This window comes from Spermophilus citellus, assembly GCF_964194105.1.
Source record: "Spermophilus citellus genome assembly, chromosome: 12".
Classification (NCBI taxonomy): domain Eukaryota; kingdom Metazoa; phylum Chordata; class Mammalia; order Rodentia; family Sciuridae; genus Spermophilus; species Spermophilus citellus.
The window spans coordinates 123694354-123717894 of NC_138198.1; the positions used below are offsets into that span (position 1 = coordinate 123694354).

The following is a 23541-nucleotide window of genomic DNA, read 5'->3' on the forward strand; positions in this document are numbered from 1 at the left end:
ACCAGAATGTGGTAGAAAGGTTAAGGATCAGACTTATCAACCATCTATCACATAAGAACTAAAAGCACAGGCTCTCTTATCGTATGACGCATTCTCAGCTCAGCTCTTTACCAACTACTATGCTCTCTACCTCCAGAGCTCAGGGTTTCCTGAAAAACATGATAATGATGATGATGACAATGATGATGACAGCAACTCTACTATAAGACTGCTATGAAGGTGACTAAAGGAGGGCAGGTGTGCAAAGCATGTGGCCAGACACCTATGCACATACAGACCTGTGTCCATTCACTTGCCCCAGAAGCAGCAGCAGCACAAGATGATACTCAGGTCAAAAGATACATATGCATGTCATTAAACACTTTTTGGAATGACGCTAAAGAAGAGACTAGTGATGTGTATAGCCTAGGATAAGGCAATATACAAACGCTAAGTCAACTCCTTTAGGCAAACATGATAATATGAGCAACCTGTATTTATACAAACAATAAATAAGATACTATAAATGAAGAGTCCTTGTTTAATAAAAAAAATTCTCCAGTCACTCCTTTAGTAAACACTATTGCATTTAAATTATGATTGGACTTACAAGAATGTGTTTAAAAATAACAAAAATGTACCTGTCATTCAAAGCCACACTTTTTATTTAAACTAGATCATATTCTTTTCAAAGCTGGTAAAATTTGGTGGGGTTTTACAGTATTGAGGATTGAACCCTGGGTCTATACCACTGAACTATATCCCTTGCCTTTATTCTTAATGTTTTATTTTGAGACAGAGTTTCACTAAGTTGACCATGCTGGCCTCAAACTTGCAGTCTCCCAAGCAGCTGGGACTACAAGCATGCAGAACCATACCCAGCTCATCATTTCTTTTTTAAGGAAACATAAACAAATAGAAAACATAGTTCAATGTGTAGAACAGAGATACTATTTTGTGAACATGCTGTTCGGGTGCACACAAATACACAGGGCATATGTTTGTGTACCAAGTGCTGAGTTTCAACATAATATTTATTTATTTATTTATTTTTAATGTAGATCCTGATGTAAAAAATATGAAAAGAGTATACCTGGGATAACATTTAAAAAAGAAGACAGAGAAGACTAATTATCTCCCTCTGAAATTAAAACACACACACATTAACTAAGTTTTTACTAATTTCCCATGAACACAACCACCAGTCACCTGGAGGACACTGCATCCCAGTCCTGGCCATCTCCTCTGGGCCGTTGGCCTGTGCGCCCCACCACAGAAGGCCGAGGGCTGCTGCTTCCCGGGGATGGGTTCGGGGAATGATGAATAACTCTTACTTCATGACAATAAGACAAGGAAGAATTTTGGGAAATCATGTCTGGGAAAATAAATTTTAAAATAAGTTTATCCCTTGGTAGAAACAGATTTCTGATTATGTAGTATATGTATAATTCTTCAAAACAAATAACAAAATTAAAAAGTAGAAATGCTTCCATGGGGTAAAAATAAAAGATCAAACTTTTCTGCATGTATTCATTTAGCAATTATAGGTTTTTATCCAACTAGTCTGATTATATGGAACATTCTAGTCACTGGAAGTCACAGTGTTAGAGACCACCAAGAAGAAAGATACTTGATCATGTACACCAGTGCTGAAAACTCTGAGAACCCCTACCTCAAACCATGTACAAAATTAAATCAAAATGGATCAAAAATCTAAATATAAAAACCATTATGCTCTTAACAAAAAATATAAATCTTCATGACTTTGGATTTGGCACATAAAAGACACAAACCACTAAAAATGTAAATTGAACCTCATAAAAATTAAAAACTTCAGTGCATAGAAGGACATTATCAGGAAAATATAAAGGCAAGGCTAGGGATACAGCTCGTGATAAAGCATTCTCCTAAGAATGTGTGAGATCCTGAGTTCAACCCCCAAACACAGAAAAACAAAACAAACAGGCTATAGGATGGGGAACAAATTTTTCTTACAAAAAAATGTATCAGATAAGGGCTTAATATTTAGAATGCACAAATAACTCCTAAAACTCAACAGAAAAGAAACAAACAACCCAACTGAAAACTGGGCAAAGGACTTTTAGTAGACATTTCCCCAAAGAAGATATAAAAATGAATGGTAAGTACATGAAAGTCAGTAGGGAGATATTAATCATTAGTCTTGGGAAACGCAAAGCAAACCACAATGATGCCAGGCACAGTGGTACACGTCTGTAATCCCAGCAACTCAGGAAGATGAGGTAGGAGGATCACAAGTTCAATGCCAGCCTCAGCAACTTGGCAAACCCTGACTCAAAATAAAAAATGAAAAGGAGTGGGGATGTAGCTCCATAGTAAAGCCCCCTTAGGTTCAATCTGATACCAAAAAAAAAAAAAAAAAAAACAATAAAACCACAATGACATACCACTTCATATGTACCAGAACGGTTATGAGTTTTTTAAAAAGAAAGAAATAACAAGTGTTAGTGAGGAAATTCCCTACATTGGAAGCTTCACAGATTGCTGGTGGGAATGTAAAATTGTACAAGTGTTGTGAAAAATAGGTTGATGGTTCCTCAAAAAGCTAACAAAAGAATTGTTTGCTTATGATCCAGCAATCTCACTCCTCAACACATTTCCAAATGAACTAAAAACAAGGACTCAAACAGATAGTTGCATGTCAGTGTTCACTGAAGCAGTACTTGCAATAGCCAAAAGATAGACACAACCATGTGTCCATCGAGATGAATAAACAAAATGTAGAATATGCATACAATAAAATATTATTCAGCCACAAGAAGTAATGAAACTCTGATACATGGTACAGTGTGGACAAAGCTTAAAAATATTATAAGCACAATAACCCAGACACAAAAGATAACTACTGTGTGACCTCATAAATATGAGGCACCTAGAACAGACAAATTCAGAGAAAGATTAGAGCTTACCAGGGGACTGCAGAAAGAGGAAATAAAGTGTTACCACTTAATGATTATGGAGTTTCAGAATAATGAAAAAGGTTTAGAAACAGAGGTGATGACTGCATGATGTGAACATAATGCCACTGCACTGTACACTTAAAAATGGCTACAATGTATTTTTATGTGACAAAAATATACATAACCCATAATAAAAAGGGCATTTACAAGGGAAAAAAATAACAACTCTCCAAGAACTTCTTACTATACTTCAGAGAAACATAAAAATCCTTACTAAGAAGTACCTCCCCCAACATGCTCCAGCCCCTAATTCCCTCTTTGATGGTACCTTACTCCCATCCTGCCAGTCCACTACATTCCACTCTCATAGGTCTTCTCTCTCTCTCTCTCTCTCTCTCTCTCTCTCTCTGTCTCTCTCTCTGGTGGTGCTGGGGATTGAACCCAGTGCCTGGTGCACTCAAGGCAAGCACTCTTCCTCATGAGCTATATACCCCCAGCTCACAGGTCTTATTTCTTTTAATCAAGCACAGCATGCTCACCACTGTCTTGAGGTCCCTGACCTTCCCTGGAATACTCTTTCCCCTCAAGTGGAGGATTTCTTGTCACCCTCAGGTTGCCACCTCTGAAAGGCTTTCCCTGACCATCCTATCCACAGTCAGCTATGAGGTGGGGATGTGACTCAGTGGTGGAGCTTGCCTAGCACATGTGAGGCCCTGGCTCAGATCCTGTACTACAAAGTCAAATCAATCAACAGAGTAAGCTATGTATCCCTGGTTGTGTTCTGTCACACTGGCCCTTCCTTAGAGGGCTTAAGAAGTACCTGAACCAAACCTACATATTTATATCTTTCTCCTGTTGTATAAAATACAAGTCATGAGGACAAGGACTTTCACTGTTTGTTCAATGCTATAATTTCCCAGAGTCTGGAATACCAGCTGGTACACAGTAGATGACAAATAAATATTTATTTAATACACTGATAAATCTTCATTGACATCACCTATTTTACCAAACATGAAAAATCCCTTTCTAATTAGGTATGCGATACCCAGAAGCTCTCTGTTGTCACTCACTTGCAGAAAGTGGTACCTCAAGAGTGACTCTAAACATACCAAATCTATAATAAAGCCAATGCAAAGCATAAATACTCAAAAAGCAAAGGTCAGTGAAACTCCCAATAAAATAGAGATTTATGTCAGACATGATGAGAAATGGCTGTAATCTAATGTTCAATTTTCAATCTATACTGTGTAAGCACACAGAAATAAATTGTAGATACTGTTTTATCAAGACCAATATAGTACTCTATTTGGTCATAAGGTGGCACTTTTTCTCTGACAAGTCTGGCATTGCCATCATAAACTCCGACTACGTCACAAATTGCAAAAAAATAGTTTTGATAAAATACAAACCAATATTTTTCAAACCAAAGAATTTGTTAACACAATATATAACTTGTTCAAATTTCCCAAATGAATAGCCATTTTCAGAAAAACACTTTGCAAATGCCTCTTATTAAAGGGGAAAAAAAAAAAAAAAAGCACGGGATCTCATGGTAGCTCTGTCATTCACCCAATTTCTACTCATAGATTTGGTGACATTTAGAAGTGGGAGTTTATGCTGTGAAATGTATACAAGTACACCCTAAAGTATAGTCAACAGTGCTCAGAAAAATCTGCAAGTATCATCAGTGGATAGTGAATACATAAACACAAATACCTTGTTTGTTAGAGAAAAAATGTGGGTCTCGGTGAAAGTTAAGTCTATTTCTTAAATATATGCACAGCTGCTGCAAACAAGACACGGCCTGTAATGCCAAGCGATGTTTTCCATCTCCTCCAAAGGCCAGTTTCAATAGAGACAAAAGGTTCTGAAATAGAGTCGAGAAAATGATTAATCAAACAAAGTACTTAAGTTCCAAGAAGGATATGGAGCTTAAGAGTAGGTGACTAATCAAAGGAACTAAATAAATTGCCAAATATTTGTAAAACAAACAAATATGGGCAAATATGACTTACCAAAGTGCAGAAAGATCAAAATAAGGTAATAAATTTTTTTAAAATAGTGTTTCTTATTTCTAAAATCTGTGAAGTATCAATTCTAAGATAAAATAAAAACAATTATCCCCCATTCAGGATATCACATTACACAGAACTATCCCCCACCACCCCCAGTACTGGGATTTAACACAGGGTCTTTCACATGCTAGACAAGCACTCTACCACTGAGCTACATTCCCAGCCTTTTACTTTTTCATTTCATTTCATCATTTCTTTTCATTTTGAAATGGGGTCTAAGTTTCCCAGGCTGGCCTCGAACTTGCAATCCTACTGCTTCAGCCTCTTCAGCAGCTAGGATTATAGGGAAGTGCACAATGCCTGGCTCACACGCAGAACTTTTGAAAAACCACAGCGAGTCCTATTCATCTCAAACAACTGAATCACTTCACCACGTCTTGGCAATTAACACTTTTTCTCTGTGACCATCTGCCAGTTGTGACAGAATGTGTTCCTAGTCGCCATTCAAAGTCCTTTTCAGCCTGAGTGTGGAGTGAGGACTTAAAGTACTAGGAGATGCTGTTTGTATGTCACAATCTCCACCCTGGACCTCTCTTTCCCCCCTCTCTGCTAGAAAAGCAAGAAGCTAGACAAAAGAAAAGAGCCTGTCAATACTCTTCACTGCAGATGTGTCTGTCTAGCATACAGCACTGCACCTAGGACAGCGATACTCAAAGTATGTAAGTTTACTGCTACTCAACCTTGATGTTCAATGTTTGTTCTCCTCTTTACATGACCCATAAGTGGTGATTCAAGGTGGCTGGATACCACTGCAAGTGCCAAATGAGACTTCTACCTGTGGGGAAAACTGTAACTATCCCAATAAGTTAGAGAAGAAGAAGCTTAAATAGCGAAATACTTCATTTTTTAAAATACATTAGTACAAATTTCCTTCCCAGACGACTCCTCTGTAAAATTTGTTTTACTGCAAAAAGTTCTCTATCAAACGATTACAGAAGGTACTCACCTGAACAATTTTTGGCCTCTGAAGGAAAATCTCGGCAGGGAAATCTTGCATGATAACATCCTTCAATAGTTCACAGGTATTCCAGATCAAAGTTTGGTTACTACTTCTTAAAGAGCTACGAAATAGAGTATTCATTTTTAAAAAACAGTTCATCTACACCAAACTCTAGATACCAAAAGGCACAGTGACTCTCCCAACAATCCTTTAGATCTCAGCTGAGATATCCATTCCCCTGGGAAGCCTTCCCAGATCTTTTCTCTGGTCAATAAAACAACTCTGAGGAGGTACTTCTTCCATATGTCTACATTTTGTGATAAAATAATTGCTTGTTGACTTTGTATTCTCTAATATACACTCTCCTCAAGAGCAGGAACTACATCATGTTAACAATCATATATCCAAAGACAACCATAAAGCTACAAAATGAATCAATGAGGTCAAAAGTCAAGGAATTCAATAAAATTTAAATAACTTAAAAGAAAAACAGTACAGAGGTAAATTCTAGGAACTAGTTACCTTAGTGGTATTCTCTGCTCTACGTAAAAAAGGAATGGACACACTTCTTATTCCATATAGGTCCTGCCCTCAACTCCTACCCACTAGGGATGTAGCAATTGTTCACCTTCCACCCTAAGAAATCAAGCCCCTCTCCCTTAATCCAGTCCAGCACATGAAGGTGAGCACTAGAAACTTTAATGACCTCTTCCTTAGGGACTAACTCAGAACCCACAGATCAAACAACCCCTGGCCCTTTCCTAGGGACACTCTACTCTTAAATATTTTGTCCCAAGAAAACTGATGCCTTTGAAGTGATATCATCAAAAACCATTTAATAGCATCCACATGTATCAAGCCCCAACTCTAACTGCATGTTTTTCTTTATTTTCCAGATTCATACCCAAAAAAACGCAGACAACTCCTTTATTGCTGCATTCAATGAAATCACACCAAATGAATCTGGACATTAAAATGCTTCAAACTTCTATATTTTAGCGATCTACTTTTGAAGGCAATAATGAATATCCATAACATTAGATCAGTAGTACCCAGCCTTCTCAACATAGTAAATTTTTCTCCTAATGAAGCTGGTGTTTTGAAATATGTTCTACCAAATAGAATAAATTTATGTCTAATTTTTCCATTTCATGTATTAATCAGGGGAGGAAGGAAAGGCCAAAGAAGCTGGTTAAAAAATATGTTATGAAGGGCTATTTAAAATTCTAACCACAAAAAAGAAGTGGGCCCCACACAGTGGCACAGGATCATAATCCCAGCAACTCAGGAAGCTGAGGCAGGAAGAGTACAAGTTCCATGCCGCATCAGAAACCTAAGGAGACCCATTCTCAAAATAATAAAAAGGACTGAGGCTGTGACTCAATGGCAGATTACCCCGGGGTTCAAACACTAGTACCTAAAGAGAGACAGAGATGGGGGGGGGGGGGGGGAGGGAGGGAGAGGGAGAAACAATCTGAATATGTAGATTGACTAAAAACAAATGGGAATTTTCTGGCTTGCTTTTTAAAATACAGAAAATCATACAATCACTGCTATTTTCACACAACTTAATAAATTTTTAGCTGAAAATATATAGTAATAACTGTCAGATTTAATGGCTATGAACCAACAAAAAATCAGAGAAATACATCAGACACTGTACCTTTCATTAGACGAGAGAACATGCCTGTCTGTTGTGGTCAGGGGTAGCCAAGGAAATGTAGAAAACTTCAAACACTTCACAGTCTGACTTACTGTTAATGGAATAACAAAACTAAAGATGCAAAGTAATAAAAAATAGCAGAGTCACCTTAAAAGAGTCCCAAAATAAAGACTTTGTCTTCCAGCAGTCTAAAACACTTCAAACAAGGCCAGCTGCATATCTTTTCTCACAGGATAAATAACAGAGCTCTCCATAATTTAAACAGAACTCATTAAAATAAGAATTAAAAGAATAACATTACCCACAAACAGACATTGAATGACATTTAGTTTTAATTAGGCCAGGTCACAGTGGAGCACACCTGTAATCCCAGTGGCTCAGGAGGCTGAGACAGGAAGATCGCGAGTTCAAAGCCAGCCTCTGCAAAGGTGAGGCGCTAAGCAACTCAGTGAGACCCTGTCTCTAAATAAAATACAAAATAGGTCTGGGAATGTGGCTCAATGGTTGGGTGCCCCTGAGTTCAATCCCTGGTATCCCTCCCCGCCAAAAAAGTTTCAATTAAATTTTCTATTTTACCCTGTGGCTGATCAGAACATTGAGCTTGATTTATCATAAAAGGATCTGGCATTCAGAGAAAACTTTTACCTACAGAAATTACAAAAATATAAACATAGTTGTATACTATATGTAGTCATGTCCTAATATCCTATCTGGTGTTAAATGTTTAAACCTCTAAGATGGTAAAGACTAAAAGGCTGGAAACCAAGTATCAGAGCTCAAACAGGATTAAAGTAAATTTGTGAAATCAACAGTTTTAAGCTACTCCCAAATGATTTTTTAATAGATCTTATGTTGTATAAGTTAAGGAGGCAACACTGAAAAATAGCAGCTACAAAGCCTTTCCAAATTGCAAATCTTTCTGACAAATGCTTTAAAAAGAACACAGAATCATTAAACATAAATAAGTGTTATGGTTCGCAAATGACCGACGGGTGTTCATATGTGAGGCAATGCAAGAAAGTTTAGAGGTGAAATGATTGGGTTACGAGAGCCTTAACCCAGTAAGTGCATTAATCTATTGATAGGAATTAACTGAGTGGTAACTGTAGGCAGGTAGGGTGTGGCTGAAGATCATTGGGGGTGTGCCTGTGAGGTACATATTTTGTCCCTGGTGAGCCAAGTTTAATCTCTCTCTGCTTCCTCGTGGCCATGTCCTGAGATACTATCCTCCACCACACTTTTCTGCCATGATGTTTTGCCTCACCTTGAGCCCAGAGCAATGGAGCCAGACATCTATAGAATGAGATCTCTGAAACTGTGAGCCCCAACATAAACTTTTCCTCTTCTAAAATTGTTCTTGTCAGGTCTTTTGGTCACAGCAGCAAAAAAAGCTGATTAAAATAAACTGCATTATTAAATTCTAAAACACAGCCCAGTAACTTCTTTTGAAAGTTGCTAATATAAAAGCAGGGTCACTGTCTAAGAAAATAGTGACAGGCAGGCTAAAGGAAGGACATGCTTATACTACACACATCAAGATATGTCCAAAATAAGCCATCCTGTCAATCCAGACAAAATGGAATTCACATAAGCATTAATCTTAACTGGCCTTCAAGTTTTCACCAGTTTTACTTAAAACACTCCTGCATACCAGTTCTGGAGATACCCATACTCTTCAAATGTCTTTCATGGTCACTCAATAAAGCATTGTAGCCATAAAGAAATACCATCTTACCTCAAAAACAAAGTTCCCTACAAGCCTAACAAAACTTATCCTAAAGGAAATATAAAGAAAGTATTTAACAGCAAGTTTTCTGTTCTTCTTACGCTTCAACCTGTCAGTTTCCAAGAAAGTGTTTTAGAAACAAGGCTTCAACATTGTCACCAAAAAGCTGGATATCAGCTTTTCTGGAACACAACCTTTTTATTTCAACTATGAAAGCAATAAAATGTTAAGTACCTGCTAATTTAACAATTTCCTATGTCACTTAGGAAAAAGTTTTTAATCTTTTCAAGCTTAGTGTCTTCATCAGTAAAATGGGAAAACTAATAATACATTTAACTGTGACTCCATGTAAATTTGGATATACCTTAACGAACATACAATGGATATATTTCAGAAACAGTGAATATATCTAATATATTTTAGCAGTGTTTTAGACCCCTGGGATAAAGCAGTGTTCACAGCTATCACTAAGTTTATAATGAGGGAGACAAGGTAAAAACACAACTTCAGAGCATGAAATGTGTTAGGAAGAAAAACAAAATAGGAAGAAAATGATCACTGACTAGAATCATCAGGAAGTCTCTTTAAAAAGGTGTCACATGAGCAGAAACAAGACTAAATACAGCCAGATACAAAAAAAGACCTGAAATGAGATTCCCTGAGATTCCAGGGAGACAGCTCTAAAGCAAAACTGTTTAATCTCTAGTTAACTTAATGTTGACAAGTGGTTTTAAAAAAAAAAAAAAAAAAAAAAAGAACTAAGATGATCCTGCACCATTCAGTGAGCTAGAGAATAAGACGACACAAGCACAGTGCATGGGCCCTGCCTGACAAAGGATGTGTTCCACAGACACTAAGTACCAGAGACACCATTTCCATCCACCTACACAGCTGCTCCAATGCAGTTATAACAACATGAAATTTCACCAGCAAGGTCTATATTATGAACTAATTCAAAGCAACTGAAACATTTAGCTTGTACCGAAACATTCAAATTGGACCATGATATGTCTTCCTAGCAATGAGGAAGCCCACACTGGTTTCTTCTTTTTCAGGTCAAGGGAACACACATACCCACTGGTGGCACAGGCACTTCTGTCTGCTGGAAATTACTTTTGTCTTGGGGGAAATATCCTATTATGATTTCAGGTTGTTGTGACATTTCTAAAAAGAAAAAAAAATATATATATATATGTATATTGCTATATTATTGATTCAGTAGTTGCTAAAAGTAAAATTTACTCTGTTTAAGTACGAATGTTTTCTTCTTTTGAACCATTTTAAAAACTAAAACAATCTTGTTTTTTCTTTGAGTAGTATTTCTGAAGAGAAAAAAAAACCGGTCAACCAATTTCCAATTGAAGGCTTTTTATCCCCCCTCTCTCATTTACTGTCAAACAAATACAAATAACTGTTAGAATGCAAATATCCACAATTATGCAAAAAGTCTGCCACAAAGTATTCAAGGACAGCCCACCTATGCTTCTTAGTCTACCCCCTCTTCTACTCCAATTTTATAGTTCCTAATCTCATCAATTTTCATTAACAACTTTAAAAGAGTCATCAAAAACAAAGGAGTCAATCATTATTTTCAATACCTTTGAAATTCAGTCATATGTGATCAGTGAAAATGAGAATGACAATGAGTAAAAGTCTAAAACTAAATTCTGTGTTTGAACTGCTCATGCCAGTTTTTCCAATTAATACAGTAGTTACTGTTAATACAGATAATTAAAAATTAGCCCTCAACCATTCCTCTAATCTCACCTGCAACTAATGATATTAAAATTCACAATTTAAGATTTTACTTACATATCTCAGAAAATGTAAAATAGCAATCAATCAAGATTTGAAGCCAAATAAAGCAAAATTAGAATTCTGGCTCTGCCTTAGATTAGAAAACAGTAACTTGGGACAAATTACTTTTCATTTTTATTCTCACCTATAAAATTAGACTAATAGCTTCTCAATTAAAGGACTACTTTAAAGTTCAGTGAGACAATCTGTTTAAATCAATTCATTCAGTGCCCCATAATAACACTCAATAAATAGTAACTGCTAATGTTGCTGTTAAGAATAGCATCAGCAGTTGAAACAGTAGGAGTAGTGCAATTACCATCTGTTAGACAAAAATATGGTCTAACAGATTAAGCAATCAAAACTATTTTTAAAATACTTTTACTACTCACTCACATAAGTCACATTAGCATTTTTTTCCTTCAATCAACTCAAATGTTTTCCATGTGTAAGGCACTATACTGGGCACTAAAATCATGTACCACAAGAACACACAATAGCAGCTAACAATGTATGCTAGGTCTTATTCCTCACAACAATTCTATGAAAAATATGTTCTTCCTTATTATCCCAATTTTTTGATGAGAAACTGAAGCTTGGAAGGCGCCAAGACCACACAACTAGAAGCACAGCAGAGGCTTACCTCTCTGATTTTAGCCAGTATAACACTGTACATTGCAGCCTATAAAATACTTGCATTATGTCATTTTAATTGTTCTCCATACAAACTCATGAGGTAGGACACATACCATTATAACTTAATATAAAGAATACTGTCCAAAAATGCCTAGAATAAAGCACTTAAAATAATGTCTGACATATACTAATTAATGCTCAATAAAAATGTGTTGTGAAGCAGAGGATGCAGCTCAGTTATAGAGCGCTTGCCTAGCATGCTACAAGCCTACCTTCCCTCCCCAGCACCACAAAAAAAAAAAAAAAAAAAAAAAGTATTGTTATTGTTAAAGAAATAATATGTCAAATTACTCTCAGAAAAACAAAGTCAGTGGCATCTTTCTGGCCTGACCAAAACAGCAAGAAATACAAATGTATCCTTTTCTGAATAAAAGTAGAGGGGTTGGGGGATGGAGATCAATCATGCAAGCAGCAAAAAAATAAATAAATAAATAAATAAATAAATAAATAAATAAATAAATAAATTTGGGAAGGGTAAGAGGAAACTTTTTTAAGTTTAATACTCTTTTTCTTAAAATTTACCATGATAACCAATACACTTATTTTAACAGATTCCATATAATTTATTACAAAGCATTACCAGTTTGATTGGTCTGATGAGAGGCAGAATACAGTACAGGAGCTTCTGAAAGAAGAACAAAGAGTCCATCCAGAATGCCATCGATTTCAGTCTGCAGATTTGGCTCCACATTAGGGCGAAGCTTAGAGAAGAACTCTACTGCACCAAGGTCAATCAGATGCTGGACTGCAGGGGGATACTGAATAAAAAGAGGGACAACCTTGAGAATAACTATAAATATGAAACTCTCTAAATTTTTTGTCTTACAGCAATCAAAACAAAATTAACTTGGTGTATCTGATACTCCTTTTTTGAAAAACAAATCTTGCATTGTTGTGCTTTAAAGTAAACAACTTCCTTTAATAGGACATAACTTTACAGGGACTTACATAAAACTGTCTGTAACAGTTATGAAAGAGGGGCCAAGGGGCTGAGGATGTTGCTCAAGTGGTAGTGCGCTCCCCTAGCATGTGTGAGGCACTGGGTTCGATTCTCAGCACCACATAAAAATAAAATAAAGATATTGTGTCCACCTAAAACTAAAAAAAAATATATAAAAAAAAGATGAGCCAAAACACTGAGCATCAGAAATACACACTATTAATTCCAATTGTTCATTAATTTAATAGGTTACTTTTCCGCACTGCCAACTATTATCCTCTCTTATTTCAAGTCAGTCATTAAAATGCCAAATAAGAATCCCCCACCAACATACAGGTGGTGAATTAAAAGTATGAAAGGCTAAACTTACATTTTGACATTCTCACCCTAACAACTAACTATTCTTGAGGTAGGCATGGGAACATAAATCTAAAAACTAGACATGAGAAAGCAACTTAATAAACTTGCTATTTATTAAACATGGTCTGTAATATCGTTTTAAAATGTGCTCTCTTTAATACTGACACATCTAATTTTAACACGTAAAATCAGAAATAGTAAAAAATACAATGACAAGTCATCCTCCAAACATGGTTGCAGATGTCAAGAACGTACCAGAACTCAGAGTAGTTCTGTTCTATGTCTGAACACAGTTAAGAGGCAATGTTAGAAACAACACCCCAAGTAAGAGAAAAGGGGAATGGGCAACCTAGGTAGAGATTAACTAAAATCCAACGTCTCTGGTGGTTTTGAGAATTGCTGTAAAGCCCAGTTTCTGAACTTTCAATAAATGCTACAACTAGATGACTAAGAAACACTCACTCGTCTAGTTGTTTTCCCTTTCAAAATGAACTCACCTTGACCAGTCTGTTCAGCAGGCTCAGCACGTCTTCTTTCATGGGAACCGAGGGGAAGTTGAACCACTCCAGCAGGCGGAGGAAGAGCAGCCGCTCCTGGATCAGGTCGGCATCGCCGATTAAGTTGTGCTCCACCTTGCAGATTATGCTCCGGAGCGCGCGCTCCCGGATCTCGGCCAGCTGGTGACCTGTCAAAGCAGCGCAGCACAAAACGGCTTCACCGAGCGACCGCGCAGGGACGCCCACCCACCCCGGCCTGGCTCCAGGGCCGAGCCGCTCGCCCGGGCCGGGGGCGTGTGACGGAACAGAGGAGCCGCGGCTTCGGAGCAGGCCCCCGGCGCGCTGGGGCTGCGCACCGCGGAGCGCACCCAGTACGCGAAGGGTCCCCAGGGCTGCCCGGCGAAACCCGCACCAGAGGCAGCCTTCCTCCGCCGCCAACGCGGCGTGACCTGCCACGACCAGGCGGCCCCGGCGAAGGGCGACTGTTACCGAGTTTCCTGATGAGCCCGCTCAAGACCATCGCCCTTTCTCAGTCTGCAGCCACCGGAGAATTAAACCGCCGCGCCACAGAGTCCGGCTGCGATCAATGTCCCCCAGAAACTCGGCCCGCGAGACAGTGAGTTCCGTAACGCATGCGCCAGCCACTCGAAAAGTAAGGTGCATTCCGGGATGTGGTCTCGATGTCCGCATTGCCAGAAAAGCTTATTGCTTTTTTTATAATCAACCCCCCCCGCCGCAATCCCTAGACAGCAGTCTCTGTCGTAAGAATGAAGGGGCTAAACAGGGGTAGAACCAGCTCTGGCCGCTGTGCACGTCGGGAGTTGTAGTCCTTGCTCGAACGTGCTTGTGTACCGAGTTCCGGACACGCCCCGTCTAACCTCCTTCCTGGAGTTCCGGCCTTCCGAGCGCGGGCTCAGACGCGGGACCTGAAACCCCGGCAGAAACCCAATCCTTTGCCCGCCCGCTCCCCCAGCCAAGGGTTCGTTTAAGACCCAGCCCATCTGAATGCTCAGTTCCCAGAACATCACGAGTTAGAATACAGAGTGGTTTTTGCATTTTTGCTTCCTTACCCCACCTCGTCCATTATTAAATGACTCTACCTGTAAAGTGTGCCAGCAAATCCGTGCAATGTCCCAGGATACCTAAATCCAGGTACAGACAGTACGCCAGAAAAGGAGGGGTGGAGAAGGAAATGGGAGAATCCGAGAGAAAAAAGAAGCTGAATAAGGAAGAAGGGGCCAGGGGACGGGTGGGATGTGAGAATTAGTATTTGAATCCCAAGGTTGATTTTTTTTTCCACTGTGCCCTGTGTTCTATATCAACAAATAGAGGAAGGCGGAAATTATAACAAACCACAAGAGCAACATCAACAAAATTAAACTGGTAAAATGCTTTGCATTTTAGATGGCATCTTTTTTCACTGATCTTTTCAGTTTCCCTACAGAAGGGATGTCAACACAGTATTTCCATTCTTACTTGGCAAAAGAAGAAACTTAAAAGATAGAAAAGTATTCCACACATTATTAAGTGCTACTTATTATATCCAACGCAAAGAAATTATGTAACATTTTCCTAAGTGTTGATCCAGCAATCTCTCCTCAAAGAATCAACCTTGAATTGATGTGATCCAAGGTCACATCAACTATAAGGGCAGATTGAGAGCCTAGCCCTATGATCTTTTCCCCAGTATTAGAACCTCACTACCTTTGCATGTGTGCAGATGACAGAGTGGTGATATTTGAGTTGGATCTTGAAGAGTTAAATAGGGGCTTACCAACCAAAGGATCAGGGTGAGGGAATTCCTATCAGAGAAAACAATATAACTACAAGGGAAAGGATTCAGAGGAATCAGATCCAAAGAAAGTGAGACATTGAATGTGGCCCTTTTACCTCCCAGAGAAAGCAAGGCAGATGGTGTCTAGCTTTCCTGATATTCTCTGATTGGCCCTTCAGTCCTTCCTCCCCATTCTTCCAGCCCCTGAAGCAACTTGTTACATAGAAAGTCAGCCATTACCAGGTGGACAGGAGAGGACAATGAAGAGCAGTAACTTACAGGGAGGACATCAGAGAGTCCATAAATCACAGGACTGAGAATAACAGAAAACTTAATCAAAGCAGACAGGCACTGGAAAAATGGAAACTAGTATGTCAGACCTCCCCCAGCCACAGTACATCATGACCCTTTAAGAGAACTATTGTTTCAAGGTCATGTCAAGTATTTCTGGTGACCAGGTTGTCAAGACCCTCCCCTTTTGACCAAGTCATCAGGGAAACCAAGTCAGAGCCACTCCTTGTTACCAGGTCATCCTGACCCTCACAAAGAAAGTTTGCTGAAAGCTATGCAAAGGGTAATAAATCACTTATGAGGGAATGAGTAGCTGAGGCCCGAACAAAGGGACTCAAAATCCCTCAAAACTCAGACACTCTAAGAGGTAGTCCCTTCTCTGCAGACATGTCTGCTCAGTGCCTGTACTATGAGATTATCTCACTTTCTCTAACAAACTGGAGCCTGTTACTGTGTGCAGCTTCATTTGAAATCCTTCCTGCAGGATCATTGTTGTGGAACCCCACAGACACTTTGACTTAATGGGTCTCCTGTACTGTAGGAAAAAAAAAAAAAAAAACACCTTCCAGGCTCCATAGCTCTCTGGCCTCTGCTTGGGTATGGACAATGGGAGACACCAACAGGACAGTGAGAGGAAACAGCAGTGAGACATTTAACCAAGACTAGCAGGTGCCTAAATGTGCCTTGCCAAGGCTGTAACTGAGGCTGCATTCCTGACACTAGGGCTTTGCTCCTGATGGATGGTGTGTCAAATGGACCAGAAAGTGGAGAATCCAGACATGAAGGATCTGGTTGTGGATTTAAAGTATCAAGGTTGAAATGTTAGTGCCTGCATAAGGAAATAATGGAAATAACTTTTCAATGCTATTTCCAGGAACAGTTTTAGATGATGAGAAACAGAGGATACGGTGGGCAAGGAGCAATAATTCTGTGGGAGAAACAATTAATTTAAAATATAGGAGTCAAACTATAAAAAGGTCTTAAAGATCTTATTTATGTTGCACTGGAAGTCAATGTCAACATTTTACTTTCTAGTTTTTATTGTTATTGTTGGGCATATACAAGTTGAGTCTTATACCTCACCTGAGGTATAACATTCTGCTTGGGATCAGAAGTATTTCCAATTTTGGATTTGTTCAGATTTTGGCATATTTGCCTAAATGTAGTGAGATATCCTGGGGAAGGGACCCAAATGTGCATACTTGTCAGGAGCAATGAATGAATCATTGCTTTGAACTGTCCTGGGCAACAGTGACACCTCCATTGGGAATTTCTGGTGTGACAGTGCTGAGAAAACTGCCCCTTTGGTGGAGACCCTCATTAAAGAGGAAAATTCTGTGCCTGTCATGGAATTTATTGATTCAAAAGCCTTGAGTTCAAACACCAGCTGCTGGGAGGTAGAAGAGATATGGGAACAAGCTGATGAGTTTTAATTGGGCTGCTTTTGCTCACAGCTTTGGTTTGTTTATCTTGAAGATGCTTTCTCACAGTAAGTCCTTTGGATGTCTAACCCTACACAATAAACATGTAGAACCTGCTTGTGACCTGTCTTTTTCCCATGAGGGGTTTGGTTGGTCCACCAAGTCCCACTTTCTCTGTATTTATGTTTGTCTTTTCTCCAATCTTCTCACCACCCTGGTCAGGAAATGCATTGTTGTTTTACACGCACCTTGTACACATAGACTAAGCATAATTTTATGCAATATTTTTGACACTTTTGTTCATGGTATGAAATTTTCTATTTATGGCATCATCTTGGCACTCAAAAAGCTTCAGATTTTGAAGTATTTCAGATTTTAGATTTTTTGATTAGGTATGCTCATTTTGTATTGCTTTTTTATAACTCATCAAAACTTATTAAGTCCTACTTATTACATTCAATGCAAAGAAATTATTTCACATTTGCTTAAGAGTTAATCCAGCAATTTCTCCTCAAAGAATCAACCTTAAATTTATTAATTCTATTGTTTAAAACACACACATTCCAATGTTTTCATCAAACTTTTATTATCAATTTATTCCTGGTCGCTTCTTTCATTCTGTTTTGCTGTTCCTTTCTATCTTACCAAGCTTGTTTTGTTTCTTTATTTATTCATTCTTTCTTATTTATTTACAGATGATTTTAAATCTACATTTTTGCATTTAAGAAAAGCTTTAATCATATATCATGAATTCAGATTTATAATGCTTTTAATTAATTATTTTCAACCATTCTGAAATAGCTAATTTAATACTTTGCATTTCCCTCAGATCCAGTTTAGGAGGGTATGCTGGTCAGATTTTTGTCACTGAAACGAATACCTGAGGAAAAAACAACTTAAAGAAGGAATGATTTATTTGGCTCATGGTTCCAGAGGTTCCATCTGTAGGCTGCTGACTCCATAGCTCTGGGCCTGAGCTGAGACAGAACATCATGGTGGAAGGTCGTGGTGGGTGTAAGGGCTTGGTAGGGGAAGGCTGCTCAGTACATAGCATCCAGGAAACAGAAACAGGAAGCAACAGGTGAAGAAATAACCTTCCAATGCATGTCCCCAATAACCTACTTCTCCTACCAGGTCCCACCTTCCATAGCCTCCACCACTTCCCAGTAGACCATTCAGCTATCAAGGGACTAATCCACGATGAGGTCAGAGCCCTCAGGACCCAGTCACTTCCCTGCAGCCCTACTTCTGAACATTGCTGCACTGGCGACCAAGCCTTCACCCAAGAGCCACTGGAGGACACCCAGGTCCAAACCATGACAGAGGGTGTCTTTAATCACAAAGTATTTGTTATATATAATTTAGGTATTAATTTCTACATGTATTATATCACAGTCAGCAAGTGGACCTTTAGGAAATTTGAACAGAAAGGTCAAATATTTTAAGTGAAGCCTGAGAACTTGAAAAAATGAACAGTAAATGTCTGTGTGGCTATATGTGTGCATCTTCATAATTTTCTTGTTAGTAAAATAGTTCTTGTTATGTTTATGTAAATGTTACCTTTCAATAAGAGCTTTCCAGGTTAGTCAGATTTCCATCGCTGTGGCCAAAATACCTGAGGGGCGCAGTTAGAGGAGGAAAGATTTATTTTGGCTTAGTCAGATGTTTCAGAACCTAATCGGCTGGCACCGTGGCTTTGGGCCTGCTGCAAGGCAGAACATCATGGCACAAGGGTGTGGTGGAGGAAAGGCATTCGCCTCTGGCAGCCAGAAAGCAGAGAGAAAGGGCTAGGGACCAAAGTCCCCTTCCAAGGCCTGCCCGCAGTGACCCACTTCCTCCCACTAGGCCCCGCCTCCTACTAACTCTTCCACTTCCCCATAATGCCATCAGCTGCCCGGCCTCAATGGACTGTCCATTGATAGAGTGAGGGCACTCATGGTCCATCACTTCCACAAATCCCTACCTCTGAACACTGCTGCACAGGGAACTAAACCTTCAATACGTGAGCCAATGGGGACATTACAGATTCAAACTGTAACACTTGACGGTAAATGTTACGGTTTAGGTATGAGGTATCCCCCAAACGCTCTTGTGTGAAACAAACAATGCAAGAATATTCAGAGGTGAAATGATTAGATTAGGAGGACTACAACCTAATTGTATTCCTCCTAATTCACTGATATGGATTAACTGGGTGGTAACTGTAGACAGGCAGGACATGACTGGGGGAAGTGGGTCACCGAGGGCATGCCTTTAGGGTTTATATTTTGTACCCCATGAGCAGAATCCCCCTCCCCTACTCTCTTTCTTGCTTTCTGTTTCTTGGCTGCCATGTGCTGAGCTGCTGTCCTCTGCCACACCCCAACACCATAATGTTCAGCCTCATCTTGGGCCCAGAACTGTGGAGTAGGCCGACCATGGACTGCATCCCTGAAACTCTGAGCCAAGATCAATTTTTCTCCCTTAAGTTGTTCTTTTGATCCCAGCAAGGAAACGCTGACTAAAACAGTGAAGGAGATTCTGGGTTGGTATATACATGGATCAGGAAAGGGGCAAAGGGGAGGGCTGTCACATTTACACCTGCCGTTGCCACAAGCCACGGGGTATTACAGCCCCAGAACAGCATATCACGTTCTTCTAATTGTCTGCTAATGCTTCTGTCACATATGATTTCCACCTAGTTCTGAATCACTGCAGTCATGCTTCTTAGATCCACAAATCACTGGAAGTCCTTGCCTCAGTCTGCTAGCACACTTAGGAGATTTCACACCCAAAGTCATGGGAAATAGTTACTCTTCTAAGAACTCACCGCTCTCTGTGGTCATCCATTCTAAGACAAAATGCTATATGCTTTCTTTCCTCTTGACTAAAATGAGATCTTTTTTTCCTCCTCACACTTTGGACACTAGTTCTAGTATTTGGGTTTGTGTCAAGCAGGTTTGTCCATTGTGATCATGGGCTTTTCATTTCCTACCCTGTCTTTCTGTTAATGTTTGACCAACTTTCTTTTTTCATTTTTAACTGATACACAAAAGCATAAAACTTGCCCATATTAATGGGTGTTCTGGTTTATATATTCATTGTGCCCAAAGCTCATGTGTTCAATGCTTGGTCCCAATACAACTCATTCCGGGTGTGGCCTTTGGGAACTGATTGAGTCATGGGGGATCTGACCCATGAAGGGATTTGTTCACTTATGGATTTATAGCTTAATGGGTTTAGAGGAGGAGTTTTGTGATAAAAGTGAGCCCTCTCTTTGCTTCTGACCACCATATTTTCTGTGCCATCTGCTTCCTCCATGATGTACTGCTTCACAGCAGGTGTAAAAGTGACCAGGCCAAGTGACCATGTGCTGAAACCTCTGAAACCATGAGCCAAAGGAAACCCTTTCTTCTTTAGGATGATTTTGTCACATCAATAGAAAGTTGAGGAGCCTAGAAAATGGAATGCCATTTTCAATGCAAATATACATTGTATAATGTTTAAATCGGGTTAACCAAATTTAAACATCTGGCTCTTAGCTTAATAAATTAAAACATTGTGTAGAGCACACGCTTGGGAGGCAGACAGGGCATGGATTTAAAACCAGCTTTGTGGCCTCCTTAATTGCATAATTGTAGGCAAGCTAATTAACTTTCTGGTCGTAAATAACAAAACTCTACCCGGAACAAGTAAGCAAAAATGGATTATCATCTCAATCTAGAAATGGTCCCAGCTTTAGAGAAAGAGAGAGAGTTCCCAATATTTTTCTCCATCTCTTGGCCTGGCTTTTATGTACTCCTTTCCTGTCTTCTCTGACAGGCAGGACATTCTCTCAGTTTAGGGGAAAACAGGATTGAGTTCCAGATTCCCATATTTCCGTAGAATGACCACAGAAGCAAAAGAAAGCCTTCCTCTCAGCCTCTGGTTACACAGTCCACAGTAAGAACCCAACCAGAATTCCCATGTGGCAGCTGCTGGTCTGGGCTCACTGTGCAGCCTCTGAACAGCAGGGCAGGATCATACAGTCACCCCCGAGCTGCAGGGAGTGGGACAGAGGACTGCCACAGAGGAGAGGGGAGTTACCAACAGAAAATGAGGGGAAAGAACTGATGTTTCTGGAACCTTCCCCAAGTGAAAAATGAGATCAGTAGAGTACCTGCCCGTAGGACTCCTTTCAAACCAAAGAAGATAATTTATAGAAAGCATTTTTTCCTGAGGCCTTCTATGATTATTTGTACGGACCATAAACAATTACTGTTTCAACACTTGTCGGGAATGGGAGTGCCTCCTCTCTAGAAGTGAAGTCAATGTCAAACTCTATTTTAGTCCGACCTCTGAGTGCAACTGGAAGGAAATTCCAGAGCAGAGTGTGCCCTCACAGCTGCGAGACCTGCCCAGCAGAGGTGAGCATAGCCTCACGGCCAGTAACTCGTGAGGCCATGTCCAGGCAGCATTTCCAGCAAAGGAAAGGGTATTCTCAGACCCTTTCCTTCTGATTCTCACTTTTCATAGGGAAGAAATCGTTGGCCCAGGGGCGAAATCCTTTTACAACCTACTTTTATATTAATGGGGATCCTAATTTATTTATGAAAATGACACATAAAGAGAAGGCAAGCAGAATTCCTTAACAAAAGCAGGTCCCACCCAACAGAGGTGAGAAAGTCATTCATTGTCCCCAGGGCAGGCAGACAGGCTGCATGCCTCCCAGCAATGTCGCTGGGCTGGCCTTATTTAAAAGGAAAGATCATGATTTATTGATAATGCCCATCTCCAAGAAGGAAAAATGGTCAAGCCTGAGGTCTCATCCCCCACTTATGAATTGTCCTAATCATACCCCGTAACTTGGTGCTGTGAATTCACATAATATTTAATTTTTAAAAGGATCATAAAATTATAATTTATCTTCCCAATCCCAAAATATAAAGTTAGTAAATATTTTATGCCATTTTAAAGTGAAAGGACTGAAACAAGATATGTTCACATTCCCTTTCAAGTAGCAGAGCAACATGGATTTGCACTCTGCCTTCTGTGCACAATTAGTATCTGGAGTCTTTATTATTATAGAAGTGGAGAAGGGAACAAGAATGTCTGATCTCATCATATCTACTCGACAGTGTGCTCAAACTTCTATACAGGTTACCTAAGCAAGAAAAAGAAGTCAGAGGCCCCACATTAGAAAGAAAGAAGTTCCATTTTCCATTTTCAAAATTGACTTCATATATATATATATATATATATATATATATATATATAGAGAGAGAGAGAGAGAGAGAGAGAGAGAGAGACAGAGAATCTATGAGAGCAAAGAAGACTATAAGCCCATAGAATATATCAATGTAAAAAATCATTTTTTTTCTGTACACTAGCAATAAACAATCAAAAAGTTCAATTAAAAAAATAATTTCATTCACAATTACATCCAAAAGAATACAATCTTAGGAATAAATTTAGCATGATAGATAAAACATGGCTAAGCTGCTCATAGTAGCCCTATAATCCTATTAACTCAGGAGGCTGAGGCAGGAGGATTACAAATTCAAGGCCAGCCTGAGCAACTTAGAGAGAGTATGTCTCAAAATATTAGAAAGGTTGGGGCTATAGCTCGTGGTACAGCACCCCTGGGTTGATCCCCAGAAAGCAAGGAAGGAAAGGAAGGAAGAAGGGAGAGAAGAAGGAAGAAAACTTTAGAGAAAGCATTTATTACGAGACCTGCCGTAATTATTTGTAATTACTACAAATAAGAAGGAAGGAGTCTCCTACACATTAATTACTACAAAATATCACTAAAAGAAATTAAAGAACACAAATAATTAGAATGACAGCTTATATTATGGTTTGGAAGGCAATATGGTTAGGATGGAAATATCCCCATAACTGAACCACAAATTTAAATAAATCCCTCTTTTTAAAATTTTTTTTTGGTTGTAGATGGACAGGATACCTTTATTTTATTTATTTTTACGTGGTGCTGAGGATCGAACTCAATGCCTCATATGTGCTAGGCAAATTCTATACCTCTGAGCTACAATCCCAGCCCCCCCAAATAAATCTCTATCAAGTATCAAGCTGCCTTTATAGTAGAAATTGACAAGATTGTCTGCATATTAACATGGAAATCAAGAGCCAAAACAATATTGAAAAAGAACAAAATTGAAGAACTTAGTACTTCTTAAGTTTGATTTCAAAACTGCAAAGCTACAGTATCCAAACTGTGTCGGACAGGCAACTCTACCAATGAAATAGAACTGAGTAAACCCAGTGATGATCAACTTGTAACCAAACTGTATGCCCAGAAGATTCTTAGAAACTAAGATACTCTTTTCAGCAAGTAACTGGATATCTACATGGAATAGAATGAATTTGAATTCATATGTTACACTATATAGAGAACTGATTCAAATTGGATAAAAATGTAATTGTAAGAACTAACTATAAAATTCTTATGAAAAAATGTAGGC

At 39.1% G+C, this 23541-nt stretch overlaps 1 protein-coding gene across 1 annotated transcript in view; it reads right to left on the reverse strand.

Annotated features, from left to right (window-relative positions):
• The window catches only part of RTTN (rotatin), a 157447-nt gene extending 143268 nt beyond the window's left edge, over window positions 1-14179 (reverse strand). Inside the window, exons 1-8 of the mRNA XM_081263672.1 lie at window positions 14105-14179; window positions 13616-13803; window positions 12399-12576; window positions 10400-10489; window positions 7600-7690; window positions 5943-6057; window positions 4638-4788; window positions 1189-1354 (exon numbers count right to left, since the gene is read on the reverse strand). Of these exons, the coding sequence (XP_081119798.1) occupies window positions 1189-1354; window positions 4638-4788; window positions 5943-6057; window positions 7600-7690; window positions 10400-10489; window positions 12399-12576; window positions 13616-13803; window positions 14105-14135 (1010 nt within the window). The 5' untranslated portion in view covers window positions 14136-14179. The remainder of the gene's footprint in view (window positions 1-1188; window positions 1355-4637; window positions 4789-5942; window positions 6058-7599; window positions 7691-10399; window positions 10490-12398; window positions 12577-13615; window positions 13804-14104) is intronic.
• Between the last annotated feature and the right edge of the window lie 9362 nt (window positions 14180-23541).